This window comes from Artemia franciscana, chromosome 14 (genome assembly GCF_032884065.1).
Source record: "Artemia franciscana chromosome 14, ASM3288406v1, whole genome shotgun sequence".
NCBI lineage: Eukaryota > Metazoa > Arthropoda > Branchiopoda > Anostraca > Artemiidae > Artemia > Artemia franciscana.
The window spans coordinates 31469242-31494908 of NC_088876.1; the positions used below are offsets into that span (position 1 = coordinate 31469242).

At 33.8% G+C, this 25667-nt stretch overlaps 1 protein-coding gene across 2 annotated transcripts in view; it reads left to right on the plus strand.

Annotated features, from left to right (window-relative positions):
* Positions 1-94: 94 nt before the first annotated feature.
* The window catches only part of LOC136035581 (importin-9-like), a 123034-nt gene continuing 97461 nt past the window's right edge, over positions 95-25667 (plus strand). For both annotated transcript variants that reach the window (XM_065717454.1, XM_065717455.1), the window contains exons 1-6: positions 95-289; positions 7209-7399; positions 10392-10542; positions 12877-12997; positions 17643-17754; positions 23946-24243. In XM_065717454.1, coding sequence (XP_065573526.1) covers positions 190-289; positions 7209-7399; positions 10392-10542; positions 12877-12997; positions 17643-17754; positions 23946-24243 — 973 coding nt within the window. In that variant the 5' untranslated portion in view covers positions 95-189. The remainder of the gene's footprint in view (positions 290-7208; positions 7400-10391; positions 10543-12876; positions 12998-17642; positions 17755-23945; positions 24244-25667) is intronic.

Below are 25667 nucleotides of genomic sequence, written 5' to 3' on the forward strand. Positions count from 1 at the left end.
TGAAGGTTCGAGGGGATAGTCCGAGTAAACTCTGACGTCATCTACGTCTCATAAAACGCCCGGATTAGCCAGATAAGTAATCGGACAAGTAAAACAACACGGGTTTGGATGCAAATTCAAAAGATACAGAAGCTTTTCTAAAAAATTGCCAGTCATACAAAGATCAGAATAGTTAGCATAGATGTAGAAATGCAAGAAAGCAAAGGGGTTGAAATTCAAGCAGAAATAGAAAAAGATGTTGAACTATGTTCAACATCTTATTATTATGAAGATTATATACACTTTGAAGGTTGTCCTATTTCTCTTTTTGTGCTAGTCTGTGTTTTTGCACTGATTTCAGATAATCTAGCTCTGGCCTTCCCTATATGAAAGTTGAATTTTTTTGTTCTAAATTTAGTGTTTCTACACAGTTTGATAAATATTAGCCTAATTAAATTAGAAGTAATTTAATAAATTGTTCTGTATGCCATTTAGATTTTTTTTGCTAGGCCTAGTTTAAAAGTTAAAGGCCAATTGTAGGCCAGCTTAGGTTTTGAAAAAAAAAAAAAAATCAGATAAAAATCAAATACATCAAGTTAAATTTTTGCATTTGCTATTGCTCCTGATCTCTGGTGAATAGCCTACTTAGTGGTTCCACATTTGAGACAGAAACACACTAGCCTAATACAATTACGTTAATACTGCTACAGTTCCTAGTTTATTCTCCTTTATGACCTTCTACCCACTGTTCCTGATTGTATTTAGCCTAATCTACTAACATATATATATCTGCTAATTGAAGCTTGTGATATTTCATGCTAAGCTAAAACAGGCATTGGCATCTAATTAAAGGTCAGGCCTATTAAGAAAGAAACTTGTCAAGAAAACAAGAAAGCTGCGATTTAAGGTAATAATTAGCTAACACACCTTGTATGAAGACTTGCTATAGGCCCTACTTTACCCAAACCCCTAATGTACAGATAGGCCTGTATAGCTGGAATTGTGTATTTCCTCTGAATTTGTCCACCCATCACTCTTGTTTTTCCAGTTCATATGTAATTACAAGTGATTCACTTTGCAGATACAAAAAAAGAGATGCATTTGAAGAATATATAGGAAATATGGTAAAATTCTAGTTAATTGAATTCTTGCTATCTCAGAAAGGGTTTAGGTTAGGAAAATGAAACTTTCAGGGATGAAATCTACTGACTAAAGTATGTCCTGGGAAGGTATTTTGAAGAAACTACCTCCACTCCTTCTCCCTCTAGAGGGCCCTGACCTTTGATGACCTTTAAAAATATGTGTGTTATAAAAGTAAAACCTTGCAAAATAGATCTTCAACTTGAATGAAGTACAAAAAAATTGTTTTCAGCTGCATAACTTTGCTTTATTCAATTTTATAAGGTTTTAAAGATATGCAAATTCATTTCCTAAATTTTGAAAAAAAATCATTGATATGGCTCAAAATTCTAGTCAAATAACAGGAATTGCATTTTCAGAACTAAAGACAGAGAAAAAGCAACTAGTATCTGAAAATTAAGGTAAAATTTTGTTTTGTCAAAATTTCAATACCTGTCATGTAGGCAAATTTCAGGGTCCTCTAGAGGGAGAAAGAGTAGAGGTGGGTACTTCAAAATACCTTCCCAGGCCATACTTTAGCCTATAGAACCATCCCCGAAAGTTTCATTTTCCTAACCTAAACCCTTTCTGAGATAGCAAGAAGTCAATTAACTAGAATTTTATTGGAAATAGCTATATATTTGCACTGGGGGAGGGGTATAATTTTGCACTAGGGCTCAACTGCATGCTAAATGTGTAAGCTATAATTATTCTGTATTTTATAAAGTTAGAATTTGTTTTCTTAACATATCTCCTTCTCAATAGCCTCTAATCTAGACCTATCAAACAGGCCTCTCTAGTCTTTATTTGATGAAATATAGTCTTGCTTAAAAACAAAAAGAGAAATAAATCTTATGACAAAGAAAACAAATAGTTCTATAGACAGTAAAAATAAAGACAAAACTAAAGTAACATACAATTTATTCACTTACTTTATTTTTATCCAGTTGCATTTTTTCATTGAAGCAACTCTATTTGGCTTCTGTGGCACTCAATAACAGTTGCAACAATTGTATATATAGATATATGCTATTTTAGGTAAATTTATGACAGTTCATATAACTGACTTACCAATAAAGTGAATATACCATTTGATGCCTTTTTTTGTGTCCTTTACTAAATAATTTTAGCACTAAGAAAATGTAGCACTACTTTTTGAAATGATCAAGAAAAGATGGTACTGAGAAAACATAGTATTATTTTGTGGAATATAAGCAATAACTCATACTTTCATTGAAAATTTGTCATTTTTTAGAGCTCAAAAAGTGCTTAAATTTGAATTTTTAGTAGAAGCAATTATTAGATTCATAAAGAGCATAAAAAAGGCATCAAATGGTATATTCACTTTATTGGTAAGTCAGTTATGTAAACTGTCATAATTTTACCTTATTTTATTTCTTTGTTTTGGATTTAATTTTGGTTATTTTAGTTTTCATCCTTGTTTTGTAGCATTGAGGATCCCTTGTTTCTTACAGGCAAAATATTGGTGTTGCTCTATTTTTGTCTTTCTCTCTTTGTTTTTGTCTTGGCTGGCCAGTTCAGCTTAAGATCTGTCATTAGTCTTGCCTATGGTTGATTGCAATGTTGGATGCTAAAATTCTGGATGTGGAATTTTTTTCTATCTTGAAAGTTGTTGAGTAAGGTGAATAAAACTGTCATTAAGGTAGGCCTATTCTTTCTATACAAGATACACTTCAGAAAAAATGGATATACTTCTTAAATAGACAAAAATAGACACATAAAAAAATTGTTTATATCCATTTTACTTACATTTTTACAAGTCAGGCAAACATTGGTGGGGGGGGATTCAAACCCCCTAAACCCCGTGTTACAGCATTGCCTTCAACACTTTTGAACAACTGAACCTATCTAATTTAATGCAGCTTGGTAAGGAATTTAGTACCTGCTTTCAACTAAATTGTTGTATTTTTTAAACCTTGTTATAATATTTTGCCTTATAAATGTTATTTATTTATTTATTAATACCAAATATGGTAAGCTTTGAAGCTTGTCGCACTAAACATAATAAATAGAAATTATGACAATACTGGCAACATAATACACACATACAAATCAATGAAAATAACAACTACAACAAACACTGACAAATAATACTATAAATTATTTAAAAATGATTTACTTTGAAAATTTGTTTCTGCTAGTTTTGTTTTGAATCTGTTTATGTCATCTGTTAGAAATGTCTTAGGTGGAAGGTCATTCCAAGGCTTCCACACCCTGCTATAAAATGAATGTTGGCCTATTTTCCTTTTTGAAATTGAGGGGTATAATCTATGTGGGTGATAATGGGTCCTGTTAGTGTCATTAAATGTGAAGAACTGTTATGTACTTATATTATCAATGCCTTTGATTATACAGATTGTGTCAATAATGTCTGCCCTATCCCTTCAGAATTGATGACTTGGCAATCTTTTGCCAATTATCATATGCCTTGGAGTGTCTTGTATGATATTTTGAACCTCCTGTATTTGCTCAATCCTGATTAATAATTTAAAAAAAAATTACAAATTTACATTCTGCCTATTTATTAAATTAAGAAAAAGACATTATTTGGCTTAATATCCTCCTGAAATAATAGGAATTGCATTTTCAAAAACTAACACCAGTAGCATTTCAGCTGACAAATTACCAGATAAGTTTTTATGGTACTTGGTATTAACCAAGTTACATATAGTAATCGCAAATTTTGTCGGTCTGTCTGTCTGTTGGTCCTGGTTTTGCTACTTTAGGCACTTCCAGGTAAGCTAGGACGATGAAATTTGGCAAGCGTATCAGGGACCGGACTAGATTAAATTAGAAATAGTCGTTTTTCCGATTTGACCATCTAGGGGGGGGGGAGTGGGGGCTGGTTAATTTGGAAAAAATAAAAAAAAATGAAGTATTTTTAACTTATGAGCGGGTGATGGGATCTTAATGAAATTTGATGTTTGGAATGATGTTGTGTCTCAGAGCTCTTATTTTAAATCCCGACCGGATCTGATGACGTTGGGGGGAGTTGGAGGGGGGAAACCTAAAATCTTGGAAAACACTTAGAGTAGAGGGATTGGGATGAAACTTGATGGTAAAAATAAGCACAAGTCCCAGATACATGATTGACATAATTGGAGCGGATCCGCTCTCTTTGGGGTTGTTGGGGGGGGCGGGGTAATTCTGAAAAATTAGAAAAAATTAAGTATTTTTCACTTACAAACAGGTAATCGGATCTCAATGAAATTTGATGTTTAAAAGGATATCGTATCTTAGAGCTCTTATTTTAAATTCCGACTGGATCTGGTGACATTGGGAGGAGTTGGGAGGGGGAAACCTAAAACTTGGAAAACACTTAGAGTGGAGGGATTTGGATGAAACTTGGTGGGAAAAATAAACAAAAGTCCTAGATATATGATTGACATAAATGGAACGGATCCACTCTCTTTGGGGTAGTTGGGGGGTGGGTTGTTTCTCAAAAATTAGAAAAAATGAGGTATTTTTAACTTACAAACGGTTGATCGGATCTCAATGAAATTTGATTTTTAGAAGGATATCGTGGTTCAGAGCTCTTTTTTTAAACCTGACTGGATCTGGTGACGTTGGGGGGGGGAGACAAAGTCCATATAAAAGGAAAGCATAGCCTTTTGAAAGATTCTACTAAATACTGATATTGACCTGGACTCTAGATGACATCATCTCCAAGCTATACGGAGCAAAAGTATTCACAAAACTTGATGTCCATTCCAATTACTGGTCAGTCTTGCAATCCAAAAACTCATCTTACCTCATGTCATTCAGCAGTTTCATGGTAGGCTTTGGGGTAATAAGGTCAAAGTACTTCTTAGGAATGATATTGACCTGGGCTCCTGTCTTGATTTTGAACTGGACATGGAAATCACTTGCCCATTGCTGGACAGACATGGTAGGGGGAATATTTTCAGCCACAGAAATAGTAAGGTTTGCTCTTTGAGCTGCTTGCTTCCTGTTTGTTTCAATTGCTGTTTCAGTTTGGGTAACGTGGTATGGTATCAATCTTTTGTTTTATGGGACTAAACTTAGTCCCATGGAATGTTTTAAGCTGTGCTTGGGTCACATCTCTGTAATATATTTCTCTACACTTTCTACCTTGGTTTGGTCTTGTTTTTGGAACAGATATTGTGCAAAAACTGTGTTCTTCTGTGGTGAAGCATACACCTTAAATTTCTCAAAGCACCGTTTGATTTTTTTTCTGTTCTTTGTCTGAATGGTGAAGGTGTTGAAGATTTCTTTTCCTTTCACTCCAGCCCAGATAAGTAGGAAGGCACTTGTCCTTCCACTGTCCATCAAAACGCCTGAAGGAACAGAAGGAGGCCAATTGCTAATGTCATATTTCTATAAAGAATTGTTTTAAGGAATCTTCATGTATCTTTTCTATGGAAATTTTCCAGTGTTTTGATGAATGTGTAGTCAAATTGTGTGTGATATAACTCGAAATTATTAACATTTCCATTATTGTACATTCTTTTTTCAAGAAATTTATTTTACCTATGCTTTTCGAATGTGATTTTTAATAACATTTGCTATTTATTAAAATAAGAAATTTGGTTTAAAAGGCCTATCCTAATGTGTTTTTTAGGAGGACATGTTGGCTAAGTATATATGTATTGTAAATGCAATTTTTTTAGTCATGACTTTTTTTAGATTAAAAATTTATTACCTTAAATTACCTTGAATTGCATCGTCTTACTGAATAAAAAAAAAATCCTGTAGAGTCACTAGTTAGTGATCATGGGGCACCATTGACTCAATTGCATCCAACTATGTCTTCCATGGCTAAATGGACCAACACTTGTCAGCAGCAACTTTAAAGGCATTAATGCATGGAGCAATTACAGCAGTATCAGGAAGGTTGTTCTAATGGGTAATAACTCTATTGGAAAAGTAGTGGTTACAGACTCTGATATTTGTCCTCCTCTGGGACACCTTCTTACTATGCCCCTTCTTTCTAGAGGATTCATCAAATTGAAATAGATTTTGACAGTTAGAGTCAGCATGCAAGAGCTTATGTTATACGTTATGATGACATTCTTTCTTCAATGCCTGTACACAAGTGTTGGGAGCTTCAGCTTGTTCAATCAAGATGGCTAGTCAAGATTTTTGCATCCCTCAACAACTTTTGTTACCTGTATTTGGACATATTCTATTTTTTGCTGATGACCCTTGTTCAGGGGTGTTGCAACACACATCCTAACTTCTAGTAATGTCACACAAGACCCTTGTACAGTTTGGTCTTAACTTTGGAAGATCTGCTGTATATAGTATGCTTGATTATGCCAAGGGTCTGGGATGCTTTAGCAACAGCTGTTTGTGCATGTTTGTTAAATTTTAGTTTCTCATCAACAACCATTCCCAAATCTCTCCTCTCTTCCAAAGAGTCAATCAATGATCCCCATGATTCCCCATGTGGTCCCCATGTTTGGAATATTTTGCCCGAGGGTTTGAAAAATGTGCCTAGTCTTCCGGCTTTCAAGTCACGGGTAAAGAAGTTTCTTTTATCTCGTGAATAATTTTGATGTAAGGCCCGTTCCAGGTTGTCATTCTATTCAAGGCATTTCCCTGATTTACTTGCTGTTAATTTTTTTCTTCTTCTTGTCTTTTTCCTCTTTCTCTTTTTTTCCTTTCTTCCTTCATCAGTTGAGTTTCTTTTGTATTGAGTAGCGTCATATGAATGTGATTTTAATTAGCTGAGGGTGATAACCTCGCTTGACCTTACAAGCTTATTGCCTTTCTTGGCAGGCGAATGGCAAATAGTGTTTGTTTTCTTTTCTTAATAAATGTATATCTCATAAATGATTTTGAACCATCCCCTCCTATCAAATGGTACTGCCATATTATGTTTTTTCTCTCATAGTGCATTTACTTGTATTTCTAAACGTTGAATTCAAGTTTCCACTCACAGGCCCATAGTGAAATCAAATTCATGTCTTCTTCTATGGAAGCTCTTGTAACTGATGAGCTCATGTTTTAGATGAAGGAGTTGTGAGCTTAGTTGGATTAATAAATACCAGATTGTCTCTCATAAGGGCCATAAGAGGAATTGTCCTTGTAACACCCTAATTAATTTTCGATATTTTTTTTTCTAGAAATTAGAGAACATGCTAGACAGATTGAGAAGTCAATACAGGCTAAAGAACCTCGATTCCTCCACCGTGTGCTTAGAAGCCTTCCAACAACTAGAAAAATCTTAACAAACACCATTCTCAAGAGGATTATCCATAGCTTTTATACTCATTCAGTCAAAGACAGGGATTTTCTACTATCTTACCTAGAACAGGTTTGTGGTTCCATTATTTATTCATCAAAACTATCCAGGAGGGTTACAAAGTCTCCCTAATATTTCTGCCTAAATCATGAAAAAATAAAAAAAAGGTATACAAACAAATTCTTGATGCGTTCTTTCAAGTTTTTTCTAACCCCTCTCCCTCCCCTGAACGAAATTCTGGATACAGCCTTGCTCTTCGTACCTTTGAGTAAAACCCCTACAGATGACTATTTTGAGCTTCAATATTTTTCCTCTAAAGAAAATTCTTGCTTCCTTTTGATCTTTTCTTCAACTTCTTTTCTTGCATATTTTCTGTATGTTCTAAGAATGTGCATGTTATCTTGTATATTCCCTGTATATTCTTTTTATAAGAAAGTGATTGTCAAGATTTGAAAAAAAACAACTATAAAGTAAAAGAGGGAAATAAGGAAAAAGAGGGAGTACAATTGTAAATTAAAGCGGACACTTGTATAACAGCATACCCCAGTGAAGTTCTAGATTTTATGCTTTTCTTTCTAGGAAAATAGCTGAAGAGGTTGATTGAAATTCTCAGGCATGAATCCAAAGATACACTGGGAAGGTATTTCGAAATACCTATCACCATCCCTCCCTCATTAACAGTGAATTGGTCTTGGATGATCTTTTACTGTCTTTGTGTTATAAAAGTAAAACCTTGAGTTGTTGTAAGGTCATTATGTTGCAAGAAAATTTCTATCTCTGGAAAGTTCTTAGCCAGGCTGTTAATCATGACCAAAAAGGGTGGGGCCTAGGATAGTACCTTGGGGTACTGGGTCAAAATGCATCAAATGGCATACCCTTTGCTCTCTTTGCTACACTTATCCAGCTACACTAGCAATTTCCAGATAACATTTAAATTTTGAGAGCTAACAAAAATAGGCTGTTTCTTTGGGTGCAGTGTCAACAGGTGCATGCTGCTTGTAGTGTAATTAGTAACCCCATTTTAAACAGGTCTTTTACTGTTTAACGTATTGCTTAAATGATTCATCAAGAAAATGTTTTGAGCCAAGGTTTAACCAAGGTTTGAAGCATTTGAAAGTCTACTTTTTCAATTAAGTAAAAATTTTTAAGGGTTTAAAATTCTTCTAAAGTAACAGGAATTGCATTTTGGAAAAAGAGAACTAAAGAAAAAGTCACTGGGAACCCAGAATTAGGGTAAAGCCTTTTTTGTTAAAATTTACATAAGTCTAGTCTTGTCATCTATGAAATCTTTTAAGCCCTAAAATAAAGTAAAAGGTAGAGACAGGTAGGAATAAATAAGAAAAGTTAGAGAAACACTTTTGCGGGTGTATTTAAGGCCCTTCAAATAAATTGTTCTCGGGAAACCTGCAAACTGGGTAATAAAATATACAAAACTCTTTGACTGCTAAGGTCCTTGCATCAGCTCCGTAATGTGTTTCTTACAAAAAGACCTTAGTAGTCAAAAAGCGAATAGTATTCGAATAAAAGCGAAAAGGCGAATTGTATGCGAATAAATGAATAGTTTATATTAAAGACACTCTTCTTCTATCTCCTCCCACTTGAACCTTAGCTCTGGAAGACTCAAATTCTCTGTGAACAAGATTGGAAGTGTGACTTAAGGTAGTGACATTTCAATTTGATTCTTCTACTAAAATTTCTATGAAAATGACGAATGAACACAAACTTCCCCTTGGAACCATAAAAGAACTATTAGAAAATGACTGAAGAAATCTACGATTGGATCGATCCTGCAAGACTCGTCAAGTGACAGATGATATGACATTTTGTGTGGATATTTTTTTTTCTCATCCTTTAAGTTCTACTTTTAAAATGATTGTTATGTCGATATGAAGTACGTTAAAAAGGAAATTTTATTGTATTTGGAAAACTATTTTTGATAAAAATGGTTTTGAAAAATGGTGGCGGAATTTGTAAACTTCTGATAAAATTCTTGGAACAAGACATATTTGCAATTTAGGGTCAATGTTGTAATTTACATTGGGTTTTGGAAACGTGAAACGGAACATACGAAATTTACGATGTTTGTGTTCTAGAATTTGGAAAGTGGGATACTGCGTTTATTGGTTTGTTGATTGCCGAGTTTTAGCAGAATATGGAATAGAGTTTCTAAGGACCTCAATTCAAGGGACCTTGGAAATCATTCATATACAAAGTTCTAAAGCGTTTAAAGCTGTTTCTTCTCATGCAGTACTTCTGTAAAGTTCTTCTCTCGTGTTTGTTTTCAAACCATATATATAGACTTGTAGAATAAATGAATAGTTTGTAGTAAAGACACTCTCCTTCTATCTTCTCCCACATGAACCCTTAGTTCTGAAAGATTCGGCTACACGCGTACCAGTACGCAAACATTAGATGTTTATCAATGTAACCCCAGACATCAGCAGAAAAGTAAAGCAGAGAGGTATACACACAAATTTTCCCGACACAAACTTAACACCAAATAAAGCACATTGCTTGATTAATCATAGCATAATCGTAGGTTTGCACTAACGAAAAGGGGATAATTTTTGGGTCCTTCTCTATCTAATATATTAAGGTTTTTGTGTCAGCCCCCCCCCTGCCAAAAATCATGTATGATATTACAAAAAATAATGAAAAAATTTTGCTATAAAACTAATTGGGTACAAATTTTTAAAATAAGGAAGTGGAATCAAATTTTAGAAAATATAAATGCACAGCTTGAGCAAAACTGGACTTAAAAATGTTATACGCTCCATGGAAACACTTTAAACGGGGGCCTTAAAATGTTTTTTTTTTCGTTTGTTGACACCTCTCTTATTTAACGAAAATTCCGCTCTTTCTATATTACAGTTGACAATAGTCTTTTATGGATGCTAACTGGTCCAACTCAGGTAGGTAGGGAGGAGGCAAAAATACAAAAAGGAGTTTATTTTCATGCCACTTTTTTGGAGGGGGATCTCCTTTAGACCAATGTCATGGGAGGGTGAAACCTTCCTTCTTTGATTCAGTAACCTCCCTGTATAATGTCCTATTTCCTTTGTAGGTACCTGGAGATGATTTGGTTCAGCAGAGGATGCAAAGCATCAAGTCGTCCACATCTCCCCTTTTACCTGAAGTGGATGTTTATTTTCACCTTCTTCTTCTGCTTAGGCTTTTGGACACTGGGAAGCATAAAGAGGCTGCAGATTTATCTGGTAAGTATTTTTTTTTGTGTTTTCAAATATTGCAAGATTGAATTGTTATTTAAAGGAATATTTTAAAAATAATTTTAATAAAAATTTGTTGAATAACTACTTGAAATAGTTCAGATGTTTTTTTTTTATCATCAAAGGGATTTCCATTCCCTCAGTAAAATTCATTTTCTTTTATCATCCTTTTTCTTCTTTTTCTATTGGATACTTTCTATTCGTTTTTATATATTCTGCCTTTCTCTTGGCCCTAATATAATACTAAAATGTTCAGAAAATTGACTAGAAGGGTATCTCAAGTTGTATCTCCCCCCGTCCCTAAAAAGATGGGTACCATCTAGCACTACCCAAGAAAATTCTAAGGTTAGTTTTCCACCCCTAAATAAAAATAATGTTTTTATTGAGTTAATCGGTCGATTATAAAATCTTGCTTAATAGTGGGCCTTAGATCAAACAGTTCGTGGTAACGAACTGTAGTAAGGAGCGACCCGGCTACATAGTAACCAAAACTATAAAAAATTGCATTTTAATGCTGATTTTAAATATATAAGTTTCATCAAGTTTAGTCTTACCCATCAAAAGTTACGAGCCTGAGAAAATTTGCGTTATTTTAGAAAATAAGGGGAAACGCCCCCTAAAAGTCATAGAATCTTAACGAAAATCACACCATCAGATTCAGCGTATCAGAGAACCCTACTGAAGAAGTTTCAAGCTCCTATCTACAAAAATGTGGAATTTTGTATTTTTTGCCAGAAGGCAGATCACGGATGCGTGTTTATTTGTTTTTTTTTGTTTTTTTTTCCCAGAGGTGATCGTATCGACCCAGTTGTCCTAGAATTTTCCAAGAGGGCTCATTCTAACGGAAATGAAAAGTTCTAGTGCCCTTTTTAACTGACCAAAAAAACTGGAGGGCACCTAGGCCCCCTCCCACGCTAATTATTTTACCAAAGTCAACGGATCAAAATTCTGAGATAGCCATTTTATTCAGCGCAGTCGAAAAACCTTATAACTATGTCTTTGGGGACGACTTACTCCCCCACAGTCCCCATGGGAGGGGCAACAAGTTACAAACTTTGACCAATGCTTACATATAGTAATGGTTATTGGGAAGTGTACAGGCGTTTTCAGGAGGATTTTTTTGGTTGGGGGAGGGAGTGAGAAGAGGGGGGTATGCTGGGGGAACTTTCCATCGATAATTTGTCATGGGGGAAGAAAATCTCCATGAAGGGAGCGCAGGATTTACTAGCATTATTTAAAAACACAATGAAAAAATAAATATGAAAAAGTTCTTGCAGCTGGAAGTAAGGAACAGCATTAAAACTTAAAACAAACAGAAATCATTACCCATTTGAGGGGCTCACCTCCTCCTAATACCTCGCTCTTTACGTTAAAGTATTTTTAGTAATTTCAACTATTTATTCTACGACTTTTGTGATTCTGGGGTCATTCTTAATGAATTGGGACAAAATTTAAGCTTTAGTGTAAAGAGCGAGGATCTGACAAGGGGGCGAACCCCCTCATATATGTAATAAAAATATGAGAATACAAAAGTTCTTTAGGTAAGCTAATTTATAAGTTACGTATATCTTTTACTAATAAAAATATTCGTAAAAAATTAAAAGTTCTAGTTGCCTTTTTAATTAACCAAAAAATCGGAGGGCAACTAGGCTTCCTCTCCCGCTCTTTTTTTCTGAAAATCATTCGACCAAAATTATGAGAAAGCCATTTAGCCAAAAAAAAAAAAATGCAAATTTCGTTTTAATTATTCCTCTGCGGAGAGCCAAAATCAAAACATGCATTGATTCAAAAACGTTCAGAAATTAAATAAAAAAAAAATAAGTTTTTTTTAACTGAAAGTAAGGAGCGACATTAAAACTTAAAACGAACAGAAATTACTTCGTATATGAAAGAGGCTGCTTCCTCATCAACGCCCCGCTCTTTACGCTAAAGTTTTTTACTGTTTTAAAAAGAAGAATTGAGAGACAGAGTCAAACTTTAGCGTAAAGAGCGGGGCGTTGATGAGGAAGCTGCCTCTTTCATATACGAAGTAATTTCTGTTCGTTTTAAGTTTTAATGTCGCTCCTTACTTTCAGTTAAAAAAACTTGTTTTTTTTTTATTTAATAAAATACTAGAATCGATTTCTTCAGATGTCATTTTTGCTGTCCTTGATAATTGAAATATAGATGGTGCTAGTTTTTTTTTCATAGACAGAATTGACTTTGCTCTCTTGTCGCTTTCAACACTCTTTGGTTCATAAATTTTTTCATAAAAACCTATTTGGTTCATGAAGCCTATGCTCAAATTTCTAGATCAAATTGTTTATTCTGTTTATTTTTTAGATGCCTTAATGCAAAAGGTCATTTCTCAAAACAGAAGAAGCTTAGACACATTGGCTGCTAGATGCTATTTCTATTATCAAAGAAGCTTTGAATTGATTGGTCAAATGGATAAAGCTAGAAGGTGATTGATTCATTTTTTCATCCTAAACTGACTTCATTTCTTATGGTGTGAAATTCTGTCAAAATCTAAAACATTTTCTACGTTCTAACATATTTTTTTTAAATATGTTTTGGATTTAGTCTTGGATTTAACATATATTGCTACTGGTCGTTATACATTGATTGGCGAAGTTTGATGAGCATATTCAAGTCTCGTTTTAATTTTTCCTGATTCAAAAATCGGCATTTACATGAAAAAAACATATAAAAAACTTAGAAATGGACTTATTGGTCAGATTTCCAGAAGGTTTCGCTGTCTTGTTAAATCTGATTTATATTTTAGTCCGGATCTAGATTGAAACATGAGTAACTCAATCATATATTTTAAGTCTTTTGTCTTCCTTTTACTTTTAACTTTGACTTTTTTTTAGTTTTTTTGTTGTTTTTCATTTCTTGACTTTTTTCTTTTAAAGTTTGTGTTGCTTTTCGTTTTTTTTACTATTCTTTTCTCTTTGTGACAAGAGTTCTTTGCTGCTTTTAGAGAGAGATAATAATAGAGACTTAAAAGATCACCAATCATTTTGGTTGTGATTGCATTCGTTTTACCCTGCATGAATCTTCATAAGTACCTTCATGAGTTTTTTTCTTTATTTTCTAAAACGTAATTGAAATTTATTTATTTTGTAAATGTAATTATTTGACTCCGACATTGAATGAGCCAAAGTACAATTTACTTCTGTTTCGTATTTAAAATCTAAATTAAAACTAGACCTACGTTGCCCGGGCAACATGAAGTGTTGCGGCAACCTTTGTTCGGCTTCGCCGACTAAAGTGTTGTGAGAGCAACACTTTGGTTTTGTTTCTTCGCTATCGATCAGTAATCACATGATCAAAGGCTATTCCTCAGCATTGAAAAAACCGCAACAAAATAGTATCGAAAGAAGGGACTAAATTGACTTTGCAGCCACTTGAACTTTATCCTTTTCAATCGTAGACATCGTGACGGATGAAAACTCGGAACAATATCTTATATGGTCTAGTTGGTGTTATGGAGCTATCCCTAACTTTTCAGGATGAAAATACCATAGATGACATTCTATTAATTATTACGAAACTATCTCATTGTTTTACGTTCTCGTTTTTGCTTGTTTCTTCACTCTCGGTTAAATGGTGAAGTTGTCAGCCTATCGAAGTTCTTAAAACGGCACGTTCAAACAAGAACGCAATCAGTTATCACATGACCAAAGGCTATTCCTCAGCGTTGAAAAAACAACAGCAAAAACAAAAACAAATACACCAAAAACAAATAATAGGTTCACCAACTAGCAAAAGTGGCAAACCCCTCATTGCCGAAGATGATTATGAGCTAACAGCCGTTTCTCGCCCAAAGTGAACCAATTCTTACTTATAAGACCCTCTCCCGTGATAGGCATCAAGTTCACCGGAAACAAATAAATTGGTACACCAACTAGCATAGTTGCAAACCCCTCATCGCTGAAGTTGACTGTAGCCTAACAGCAGATTATTACTTAAAAGTCTCCTATATGTCTTACCACTGGAACCAAATTTGTTCTACTATCAAATACACTGGAAACAAATAATAGATTGCTAACCCCTCATTGCCAAAGGTGATTATTACCTAACAGCCGGCTGTTGCTTACAAGTCCTCTATATGTTTCACAATTTGTATCGGCCTAGATTTCGTTTCAGTGTGTACTTTACTTTACTTTACTACTGAAGTTGTCAACCCATTGAAACTTTCAAACTGGTATACCTCATGAAGGAATTTTTACACCAAAAAATGGATGTCATATACTTTAATCAGCTCATCAAGAGCTATCGATTGCCGTCAAAAATTCTATCTGTCTTAGTTCAAAAGTTGATTTTTTGCCGTAGGCGAACTTTCTAACGTCACCACTTAGAAAGGAGCAAAGGATAAGCTCCAATTTCTTTAGAAATGAGAGAACTTTTAAAGTTTATTAGGCACATCTGATACCATTTCTCTACCGCAATCCCAAGTCCGAAAAACCGAATGATAAACTCAGCTGAAATCACAAACAGAAATGGGCAGAAACAAAAGATGGCAGCACTTTCGAACCCGTGGGAAAATGCCACATTTTTGCTTCTGTAAATTTTTCTATTTATCACTCAAAGAAGATATATTGGCCGTGGGGCTGGGTAACTGCCGCATGTATTTAACACTTATAGATTTTAGTCCATCTTCAATTTGAAAGTGGTGCCTGCCTGCTTGCCTGCTAGAACGGAGCTTTCCACTCGAAAGCAGAAACATGGTTTGATGAAACGAAAGCTTGTCTGCATAACTTCAGATACTCCTCTCTGACATAGGCTATATAACTCCACTTCACCTCGCACACCATAGGCTCTGGCTCGTGGACAAGCAAAAACATCCTTTTTGGCCCCAGGCAAGAGTTCTGCGGAGCTTTCCAAAATGTAATGTCATACTCATCAATCCGGCCTGAGGTCCACACTTTCCGTAAAAACCGCACAGGTTAGACCCTCACCAGTTTCCAGAAATAAGCTGAGATCGGTGGCATAGGAAAAAAAAAAGAAACCGGGACAAAACCAAAGAGTTGCTCTCGCAACACAATTACTTCGCGTCTTATTTGAAATAAAAAAAATTAGAAGATGAAATCTTAATTCGTGTTATATGGAGTAAGTTTCTACAAGAGAATTTAATAAACTTCTTTGAAAATTGTTCAAGGCGTTGGCAATTCTTATAATTTGTAATTTCGCTGATTCACTTGCACAGAAAGTACCGAACTTGACTACAGAGTTCTAAGAAACTGCCGACTTCACAACCCTGCTTGTCTTATTTCGGGATCAGTGGTATTGAATTAATAAACAATTATCCATACACCCCTTGAATGGATGGTTATTGTTTTTTTGCAGTTCAGATTATTTTACTTTCACTGCTTTTTAATTCAACTGCCAGAGTTTTTTTTTCTTTTTTTAGTTCAAAGAAATAGCGCTTTATTTCTGCGGTGCTAGTAGTTATCACTTCTATAAGAGGTGAAAGATTAAAGAGCCAATAATATTAAATAGCAAATAAAGTATGTTACAATAAAATTTTGTATGTCGTTTTCTCGTGTAAAATAATTAAAATACAGTTAAAGTAGTAGCTTTCACCATTAAAGCTAAATTTTCTGGGTAAGGGAGACTACTGACTGTAGACAGGTGGCATCGTAAACTTTTAGCTTTGCCTACTCGAACTCCGAACTTTGCCTGTCGTACTCTGAACTTTGCGTGCTCGAGTTTTGAACTTGGCCTATCTCAACTCTAGACAAAGAGAATCAGAAACTTTTTGGAGAATATACCCAATTCTTCATTGGAAAAACCACCAAGGCCGTCTGTTTTTTTTCATTAAAATCGTATTTAAGTACATAAACCCATAGGAAAATATTAGTTGTATTAATTTCAATTATCTCTTTTTTACTGTTGAACGACATTGGGATGAAGATAAAAGCAAATAAAAACTTTTCCCTTCACAGTTGGCGTTTGAAGTATATAAACCCATATTCCCCTTATACATTTTTTAAGGTAGCCGGGGTTCTAAATAGGTCCGAACCCATTTAATAAATATTAGGAATAGTAACATTTTAAAAGCACCTGAATCTGCTTTTCTTCAAAAACTTGATCTGCAATCCAACAAGAAACTTGGACTTTGTTTCTTAATCAAAACCAAAGAAGCCAATTCAAGAAATGTAAGTAGGGCGGGGGGGGGGGGTAAATTTTTCTCTTTCGATAAAAAAATTACAAATTTTGATCCAAGTACGGGGGGGGGGGTTTATTTATTTAATGAAGCTACAAAAAAGTGTTTTTCAAAATCTAGGGGAAATTGCCTCTTCCCTTCAAGTGGCTATCCACAGCAAAATCTGTGATCCTTTTGACCAAGTGCTCAGAAAGTTTTGAGTCAATCACACGCCTGAGGTCAAACAAGTCCTCCCCCTCTTTTTCTATTTTAAAACCTATGCGTAAACAGTGAGTAAGTTATATTATTTATGATCCTTACCCGGAGTTTTAGGGAGTAATGTCCTCCTTGGAAGTATATTTGTTAGACGTTTTAACTGTTCTGAACATGGGAAATTGTCAAAATTTTGGTCCGATATCATGGAGTTAAGGGGCAGGGTAGCAAAAATGGCAGGACAGGGGGGGGGTTGCCCTTCGATCGCTTTTGATCCTTAAAATGTGTACTGAAATTTCCAATCTCCAATTGAATGAGCCACCTCCCAAGTTTCTAAGACCTTTCTTCTATAAAAAGTAGCGGGGAAAAATGAGAAAGAAGAAAGAGATAAATTATATACTTAAGACCACACTGAAGACTGTTTTATACTATTGCTCTTTATATTTATGCTATTACTATATACTATTATACTTATATACTATATGCTATTTATACTATATACTATTTATACTATTATATATTATGTATTATATATTATATATATATATATATATATATATACTTTTATACATTTATGCTATTACTCTTTATACATTGTTTTCTGTTGTTGTGCTACATTGCTGCTACATATAGTACTACAATGCTGCCCTTGATAGGTATTGAAAGGCAATATTTTCTTCGCTAGTGCAATACATATTTGTCTCCTGACTTGCTAATGTATATTTATATACTTGTTTAATTTTAGCTTCTTACTGACAAGGCTTCGTACTTCTACCCTTCGAAATGATTTCGATGGCCAGGCAACTTTGACCAATTGCCTTCTCAGGAACTACTTGCATTACAATCTCTATGATCAGGTATTGTAGGAATTTTCTTTTAATCTATATTAAAAATTCTAAAGAATTTCTTGATATTTTTTCAGTTTAATATGAGCCTAAAATATAAAATGAAACTGCTTATGTGATTCAATTGTTGTATCAACTGTACAGTATATATAGGAAGCTATAATTGAGATATGATAGGATCCCTGGAGGAAATAGGAAATGAAATTAATGACTAAGCAGCATAATATGAAAATTGCAATATTTTTTTTTATATGATTTATGTTTGACGAAGGCTGTTAAAATACATGAAAATTAGAAAAAATGCCACATCAACAGGGTCGCATCCAGGATTTTTTCTCTTACCTGAATCCATTCTCTTACCTTCTTGTAGGCCAACTAGCTAAGTTAAAGACTATGAGAAATTTATTTGAGGAGACTTGAGTTCGTTTCCAAGAAACAAAATGTTAATACTATCTTACGTTGCTTAGCTGAACATAAGGATAATAACAAAAATATAAAATCATTTGATATGGCTTTAATCGATAGAATATTAAAAAGAAAAAAAAAGTTAATGCATAATTATTAATACTCCTGTGGGAGAGGGTCTAGTGAGCAAGTGTTGCCTGAAGGTCCCTCCCCTTCTGTATATCTCCTCCCTTTCTGTAGGGGTGTCCTTTTATTTTCGTTAGTTTTTTTTTCTATCTTTTCGTTAGTTTTTTTTTATCGTGACTTAGAGTACGGGAAAGCTTTGAGGGAAGAAATAAAGATTTGTCTAAAAAAAAAAAAAAAAAAAAAAAAAAATCATAAAAAGATCTTAAATTCTAATTTTTTAACCAATGAAAAATTTAAGAAAAATAAGATTGGCGGGAAAATATCCGAGCCAGTAAGATCCTAAACTTCTAATTTTACTCAATATTGCTTCTATTGGATATCAGTAATGCTTTGACTAGAGGCATGAAACACCACTTTCTCTTTTAATATCTTCTCGTCAGTTGGAAAGGCCTCTTGATTAGTTAAAAGTCGTGCGATCACTTTCATCCAATCAAAGACTATGTCACTATCCTCTGATTCAAATTTGGCAGTTCTTGACCAGTTTCGAATACCAGCCATACTTGCGCATTTGCATTGACGCACGCGCAATATCACATATCGAAAATACTGGTAGTTGTGTGTTCCATTTTTAAAATAACCGTAACTCCTACGTACCGTGTTTGCCACCCTGTGTTAGCCAGAAAAATAATGAAGTTAATTAAATAAATTAGACAAAAATATATTTTATTTGTTTTAATTGGTGGAAAAACTAATAAAGGAACATAGATGGTATAAAAAACTGAAATTTCTTTGGAGGAGAGGGGGGGGCTGTGAGTGAATATTGTCCTAGTTTTCTCTCCATGCTTGTTTACCTGCATCATGTGGCTGTCATTTTTCCTACCTCTTTGGGGTTGACTCTTACTGATGAAACATGAGGAACCTAATGCAGGAAAAAATTTCAGAGGGAAAAAATTTACCATTGCTTTCTACTATTACCCAAAAAACACTGGGGTCAACATACTGAGATATTTGTGAAGTGAGGGTAAGGGCCCTTCTCTTTATTTGTTTAATGATAATAAGAATTTATTTGAACCCTCTATACATTTATAAAAATGCAGTTAGAGAAGTATGGAAAAAGAAATATACATAATAAAGACACTCATCATCACAAACACAAAAAAATAAACTAACGATGACTTACAAACGATTAATACACCTCAACAGAAAATCTGTGACTGGCTCAGATCACTGTCTGAATCTGCCTTCTAAAACACCTATCTTATCTCATATCTCAATAACTCCGTAACTTTTGGAGATATAACTGTTAGGGGACCAAATAGGAATACGAAGAAAATACTACAAAATTTGAAAAAGACAAACCGAATTTGTTGACGTTCTGACGAGGTAAGAAACTTCCATAATGGCACCAAAAAAAATATATTGGGAGCAAAAAACGAGTTATAAAGTCAACGAACCGTTTTTTTTTGTCAAATTGACCTTTAACTCTAGAAAAACTTCCATAGGACTTTCTCAACTTCTTTCTCTACACGTTTATTGTTAGTGACCTTGTTTCTCGAATCGAGGTCCCGAATGCAAGTCCGAGGTACTTGAGAGATGCACTGGCAAAAATTGAATCAGTGCCAACCTGAATTTTTGAATCAAGAGGGTGATAACAACTAAAAACGAGAAATTCAGTTTTAGCTGAAGCGACTTACAGCCTGATGTCAGACAACCCGGCATAAAGGCTGTTCAAAGCAGCCTGCAGTGATTGCAGGTTATCAGACAACAGAAGTAGGTCATCTGCATACAAAAGGTGACTTGCGTCAATGTATGGCTCGATAAGAAAATGCGATATTCTGCGGGTTGCATAGTGGATGGCATTGTTAAATATTGCAGGACTTAACACTGAGCCCTTTTCTGCTCCGCGACGCACATAAATTCGGCTGTTATAAAGAATTTTGACGCCGAAATGTACAGAAGAATTTTGATACCATTGCCACAGGGAGGTACAAATGAATGGGTTTACCCCACTCCTCAAAAGTGCTAAAACAGCTTGGGAATGTAGGATCGAATCAAATGCTTTAGAAATATCTGTTGCACAAACATATAAAGGTTTCTTCACTCTCTCATACTTCTCCAAAATAGACACGAACACTGCATGTGCATTCCCAACACCAAGGCCTGTACGAAAACCAAACTGATGATCTGCATGATCACACTTATTCGAGATTTTTAAAAGAAGAATTTCTTCAAATAATTTTGCAATAAATGAACAAACTGTAATTGAGTCACAAGAATGAGGGCTCTTATTCTTTTTTGGGACACACTTCACAATGCCCTCGCCTAGTGCAGTCGGTACGAATTGCTGCGCGATATAAGCTTGGAAAAGTAACGCCATATGCTCAACTAGTTTGGCGGTACCATAAATCAAACGTTCAGGTTGAAGTCCGTCAGAATCAGGAGCTTTGCCTTTTTTAAGGAGACAAATTAGTGTAAGAACTGACGATGGCGTGATAGAAACAATATTTCGGTAATGACATAGTTGAGAAACTGTCATTACTTTCTTTAGTTTTTTCTTTTATCTGTATTATCTATTAATATTTTAATATTTTTAATACCAAAATCAGAAAAAGATAGTCTAAAATGAGTGGTTGCTGCAAGCTAGTATATGTGCTGTCTGATTGCGTAATGCGAGTCGCTGACTAATTAGCCTCACTTTTAATTGTCATACATGGCTCCCCTTTCCTTTTAGAAATAGCTCCTAGATAATAATAGTTTATTTAGAGTTGTTTATTAGATATATTATTTTTCTTTTTTTCTGTAACTTCTTCTCTAATTTCAGTCTTTTTTTTTCAATCTCAACCTTACATTGATTGGAGGTTAACGACTCGTTTTTGGCAAAATAAATTAATCTGCACACTTGTGCTTGATTTTCAGTCCAGCCTGAACTGGCTCTTAAATCCTTCCTTAGCTGTTTTGTAATCCAGAAAAAAAGTTTAATAATTCGGAATGATATTTAACAGGATGGATTATATATTGTTATTCGGTGGAATGAAGCTAATAGAAAATCGTTAGGTGTCCCGGTTGGTGGCCTCGACTATTCACAAGGGACTCCTGAGTTCAACTCCCGCGCCAGCAACGATTTTTGTAGATTTTATCTTTACTTGCTAGAAGGAAAATTTAAGAACAAAAGAATCCGCCGACCATCTGTGGATTGATGTTTGGGGTAAAATTTTAGCTCCTTCAGAGCCCAAATTGATTGTAGAGTTGAATTGATAAAAAGATAAACAGCGAAGAAACACAAAAAAGAAGAGAAGATGATTTTTAGAGAAGATGATTATTAAATCAGTCTAAAACCAGGTTGTTTATGAATGCAAAAATCCAATCCAGATTGGATACAGGGAAGTAATACCTAAAATGATTATGTAGACAAGATACTACACTGGTTGCATTGATGAAAGGTAGGGTCTTTCCCTAAAGCAGACCCAGAATCTTTATAAGTTTTTGAGTTTTTTTTATGTATTTGTGAAAATTTCAGTGTTTGAGCTTGAAATTTATTCTATCAATTTCAGGGGGAGAAGATTTACCGAATACTCAAAGGAGTAAATAAAACTCGAAACAATTTTTTCTTTAAAATCGCTCTTATCTCAAATAAACTAAAACGCATTAAAAAAAACTTCCTGCTGCCCGGAAAAATTGAAATGCTTTAAGAACAAACATTATAGCGTAGAAAAGACAAGAAGAAAATTGTCCATTTATAGTTAAAAATATGTGTTATTATAGCCTTACACTTTTATTTTTGGCTATAAAATTTTTTAGTTCCTTTAATGCTGCAGGATTTTTTTTTTACTTTTTAGCGTATTTAGAAACAGAGGCGTTTTTTAATTTTTTTTTTTAATATTTGATCAAGAGCAAATTAAAAACTATGTTTTTTCTTACGAAAGAAACAACATGTTCAGATCTTGTAACCCCCTCGGCTGGCGTCCTCATATCCAGAATATAGATTTTCTTCCTTTTCCTCCTCCCCGAAGTTCGGTCAAGGTTATTTTGTATATCAGATGCCTTGATAACATAAACTTAGCGCCCACTCTCCTGACTGATGACGGATTGATCTCGGTTTTCCAAAAGGCCCAAATAGGAAACTATATATACAATATATATATATATATATATATATATATATATATATATATATATATATATATATATATATATATATATATATATATATATATATATATATATATATATATATATATATATATATATATATATATATATATATATATATATATATATATATATTCGTTATATTTACCCTATAATAGCATGCATTTAAAGGCAGTCAGCTTTGCTTGAGTATGTGATTTATCAACTTTACATTACAGTCAGACAAGCTTGCATCCAATATATATATATATATATATATATATATATATATATATATATATATATATATATATATATATATATATATATATACATATATATATATATATATATATATATATATATATGTATATATATATTATCGGTCGCTCTTCGCTCGTTATTATTTAATTTGCCCTATTGTTTTTTATTTCAAAGTCGTAGATCGTTCTTGGAATGTTACTTATTTGTCTATTTATCGTATAGTACATATATATATATATATATATATATATATATATATATATATATATATATATATATATATATATATATATATATATATATATATATATATATATATATATATATATATATATATATATATATATATATTATCCGTCCATGCGTCATTGCTAGGGTAGTACAATCCAAGGTAGATAGTCATAGAGCTAAGATAGTGATAGAACCTATAGTTTCCCAAGTGTTTGGTTAATTTGGCTTGGGTAAACGTAGGGTGTATGCGGGTGCCTCTTTTATTGGACCAAATACACAATTTGTTATTTGCGCCCCCCAAGCCCCCCCCCCTCCCCGTGCGTAGGTCGTTGTGTGTGTGTATGTATGTATATATGTATATATATGTATATGTATGTATATATGTATACTTATTGACAACATGACTGCCTGTCCATGGATTATTCTTTATGGTTGATTGTGTGTGGCTATGCTGTTTGACCTATGTGATTGTATGGATGAGTGGGGTTAAGGCCTCATTCAAGTGCTGGTCTATATTAATCACTAATTTAGGAAAACAGTCTTCCTTTTCTCCTTCTGTCTTTTTTTTTTTTTTTTTTTTTTTTTTTTTTTGTGTTTGTGCTGTAGCATTGGTGATTTCTCTTTTCATGATATATATATATATATATATATATATATATATATATATATATATATATATATATATATATATATATATATATATATATATATATATATATATATATATATATATATATATATATATATATATATATGTATATATATATTATCGGTCGCTCTTCATTCGTTATTATTTAATTTCCCCTATTGTTTTTTATTTCAAAGTCGTAGACCGTTCTTGGAATGTTACTTATTTGTCTATTTATCATATAGTACATATTTATATATATATATATATATATATATATATATATATATATATATATATATATATATATATATATATATATATATATATATATATATTCGTTATATTTACCCTATAATAGCATGCATTCAAAGGCAGTCAGCTTTGCTTGAGTATGTGATTTATCAACTTTACATTACAGGCAGACAAGCTTGCATCCAAAGCGGCCTTCCCTGAATCAGCCAACAACAATGAATGGTCTCGCTACTTATACTATATAGGCCGAATCAAAGCCATTCAGCTACAATACTCTCTGGCCTACAAGAATCTTCAGCAGGCTGTTCAAAGGGCACCACAAAGTACAGCGCTTGGTTTTAAGCAAATTGTTCAGAAGATGATTATTGTTGTAGAACTGTTAATGGGGAAGATACCGGAAAGGAGTGTATTTAGGCAAAAGAACATGAGAAGATCGCTGGCTCCGTATTTTCAACTAACTCTAGGTATCACTAAATTTGTATCTTCTTAGGTTGCTTAAGGCTTATGCTCTGATAGGCTTGTACTGCTTAAGCCTTATGTCTTTCTTAAGTTGTGTGTTCTCATAGATTGTGTTGCTTAAGGCTCATTTCTTTCTTAAAGCTTATATTCTGATATGCTTGTGTTCCTTAAGACTAAATTCTTACTTTAAGGCTTATATTCTGTTAGGCTTGTGTTGCTTAAGGTTTATGTCTTTCTTAAGGCGTATGTTCTGATGTGATTATCTTGCTTAAGGCTCATGTCTTTCTTAAGGCTTATAATCTGATAGGCTTGTGTTGCTTAAGGCCTATTTCCTACATAAGACTTATGTTGCATAAAGGTCATGTCCTGCTTAAGGTTTATACTCGGATAAGTTTGTGGTCCTTAAGGCTCAGGTCTTGTTTAAGACTTATGTTCTGGTAGACTTATGTTGCTTAAGGCTAAGTTCTTACTTTAAGGCTTATGCTCGGATAGGTTTGTGTTCCTTAAGGCTCAGGCCTTGTTCAAGGCTTATTTTCTGATAGACTTGTGCTCCTTAAGGCTAAAGTCTTACTTTAAGGCTTATATTATGATAGGCTTGTGTTGCTCAAGGCTCATGTCTTACTTAAGGCCTGAATACTGATAGGCTAGTATTGCTTGAGGCTTATGTCTTTCTTAAGGCGTATGTTCTGATAAGCTTGTGTTGCTTACGGCTCATGTCTTTCTTTAGGCTTATAATGTGATAGGATTGTGTTACTTAAAGCTCATGTCCTAAATAAGGCTTATGTTCTGACAGGCTTCTGTTGCATATGGGTCATGTCTTGCTTAGGGCTTATGCTCTGATAAGTTTGTGTTCCTTAAGGTTCAAGTCTTGTTTCAGGCTTATATTCTGATAGACTTTTGTTACTTAAGGCGAAAGTCTTACCTTAAAGCTCCCCTTCTGTTGACTCCCCAACAGATTGTTTGTACAAGGTTGCTTTGTATCTTAATTTTCACATTTGAATACGGCGACAGTGATGAAAATCTGATATTTCCCAACGAAGCAAATAAAAAAATTGTGGGTGAAAAATCAGCAAAATATCAGCTGAAAGCTATTACAATAAACACAAGGTGTAGTTGTCTTTTGGAGTTGACGTATTGTCAATATTAAAATTTTATCTGACAAAAAGCGTTGTGAAATTTAACTAATTAATTTTGCTTTTTGATTTTTAGGGTTCAACGTGGCAACACTGATAAATTCAATATTAGTCTGATATTTCCCAACGAAGCAAATAAAAAAAAAGTGTAGGTGGAAAATAAGCAAAATATAAGCTAAAAGCTATTACAATAAACACAAGGTGTAGTTGTCTTTCGGAGTTGACGTATTGTCAATATTAAAATTTTATCTGACAAAAAGCGTTGTGAAATTTAACTAATTAATTTTGCTTTTTGA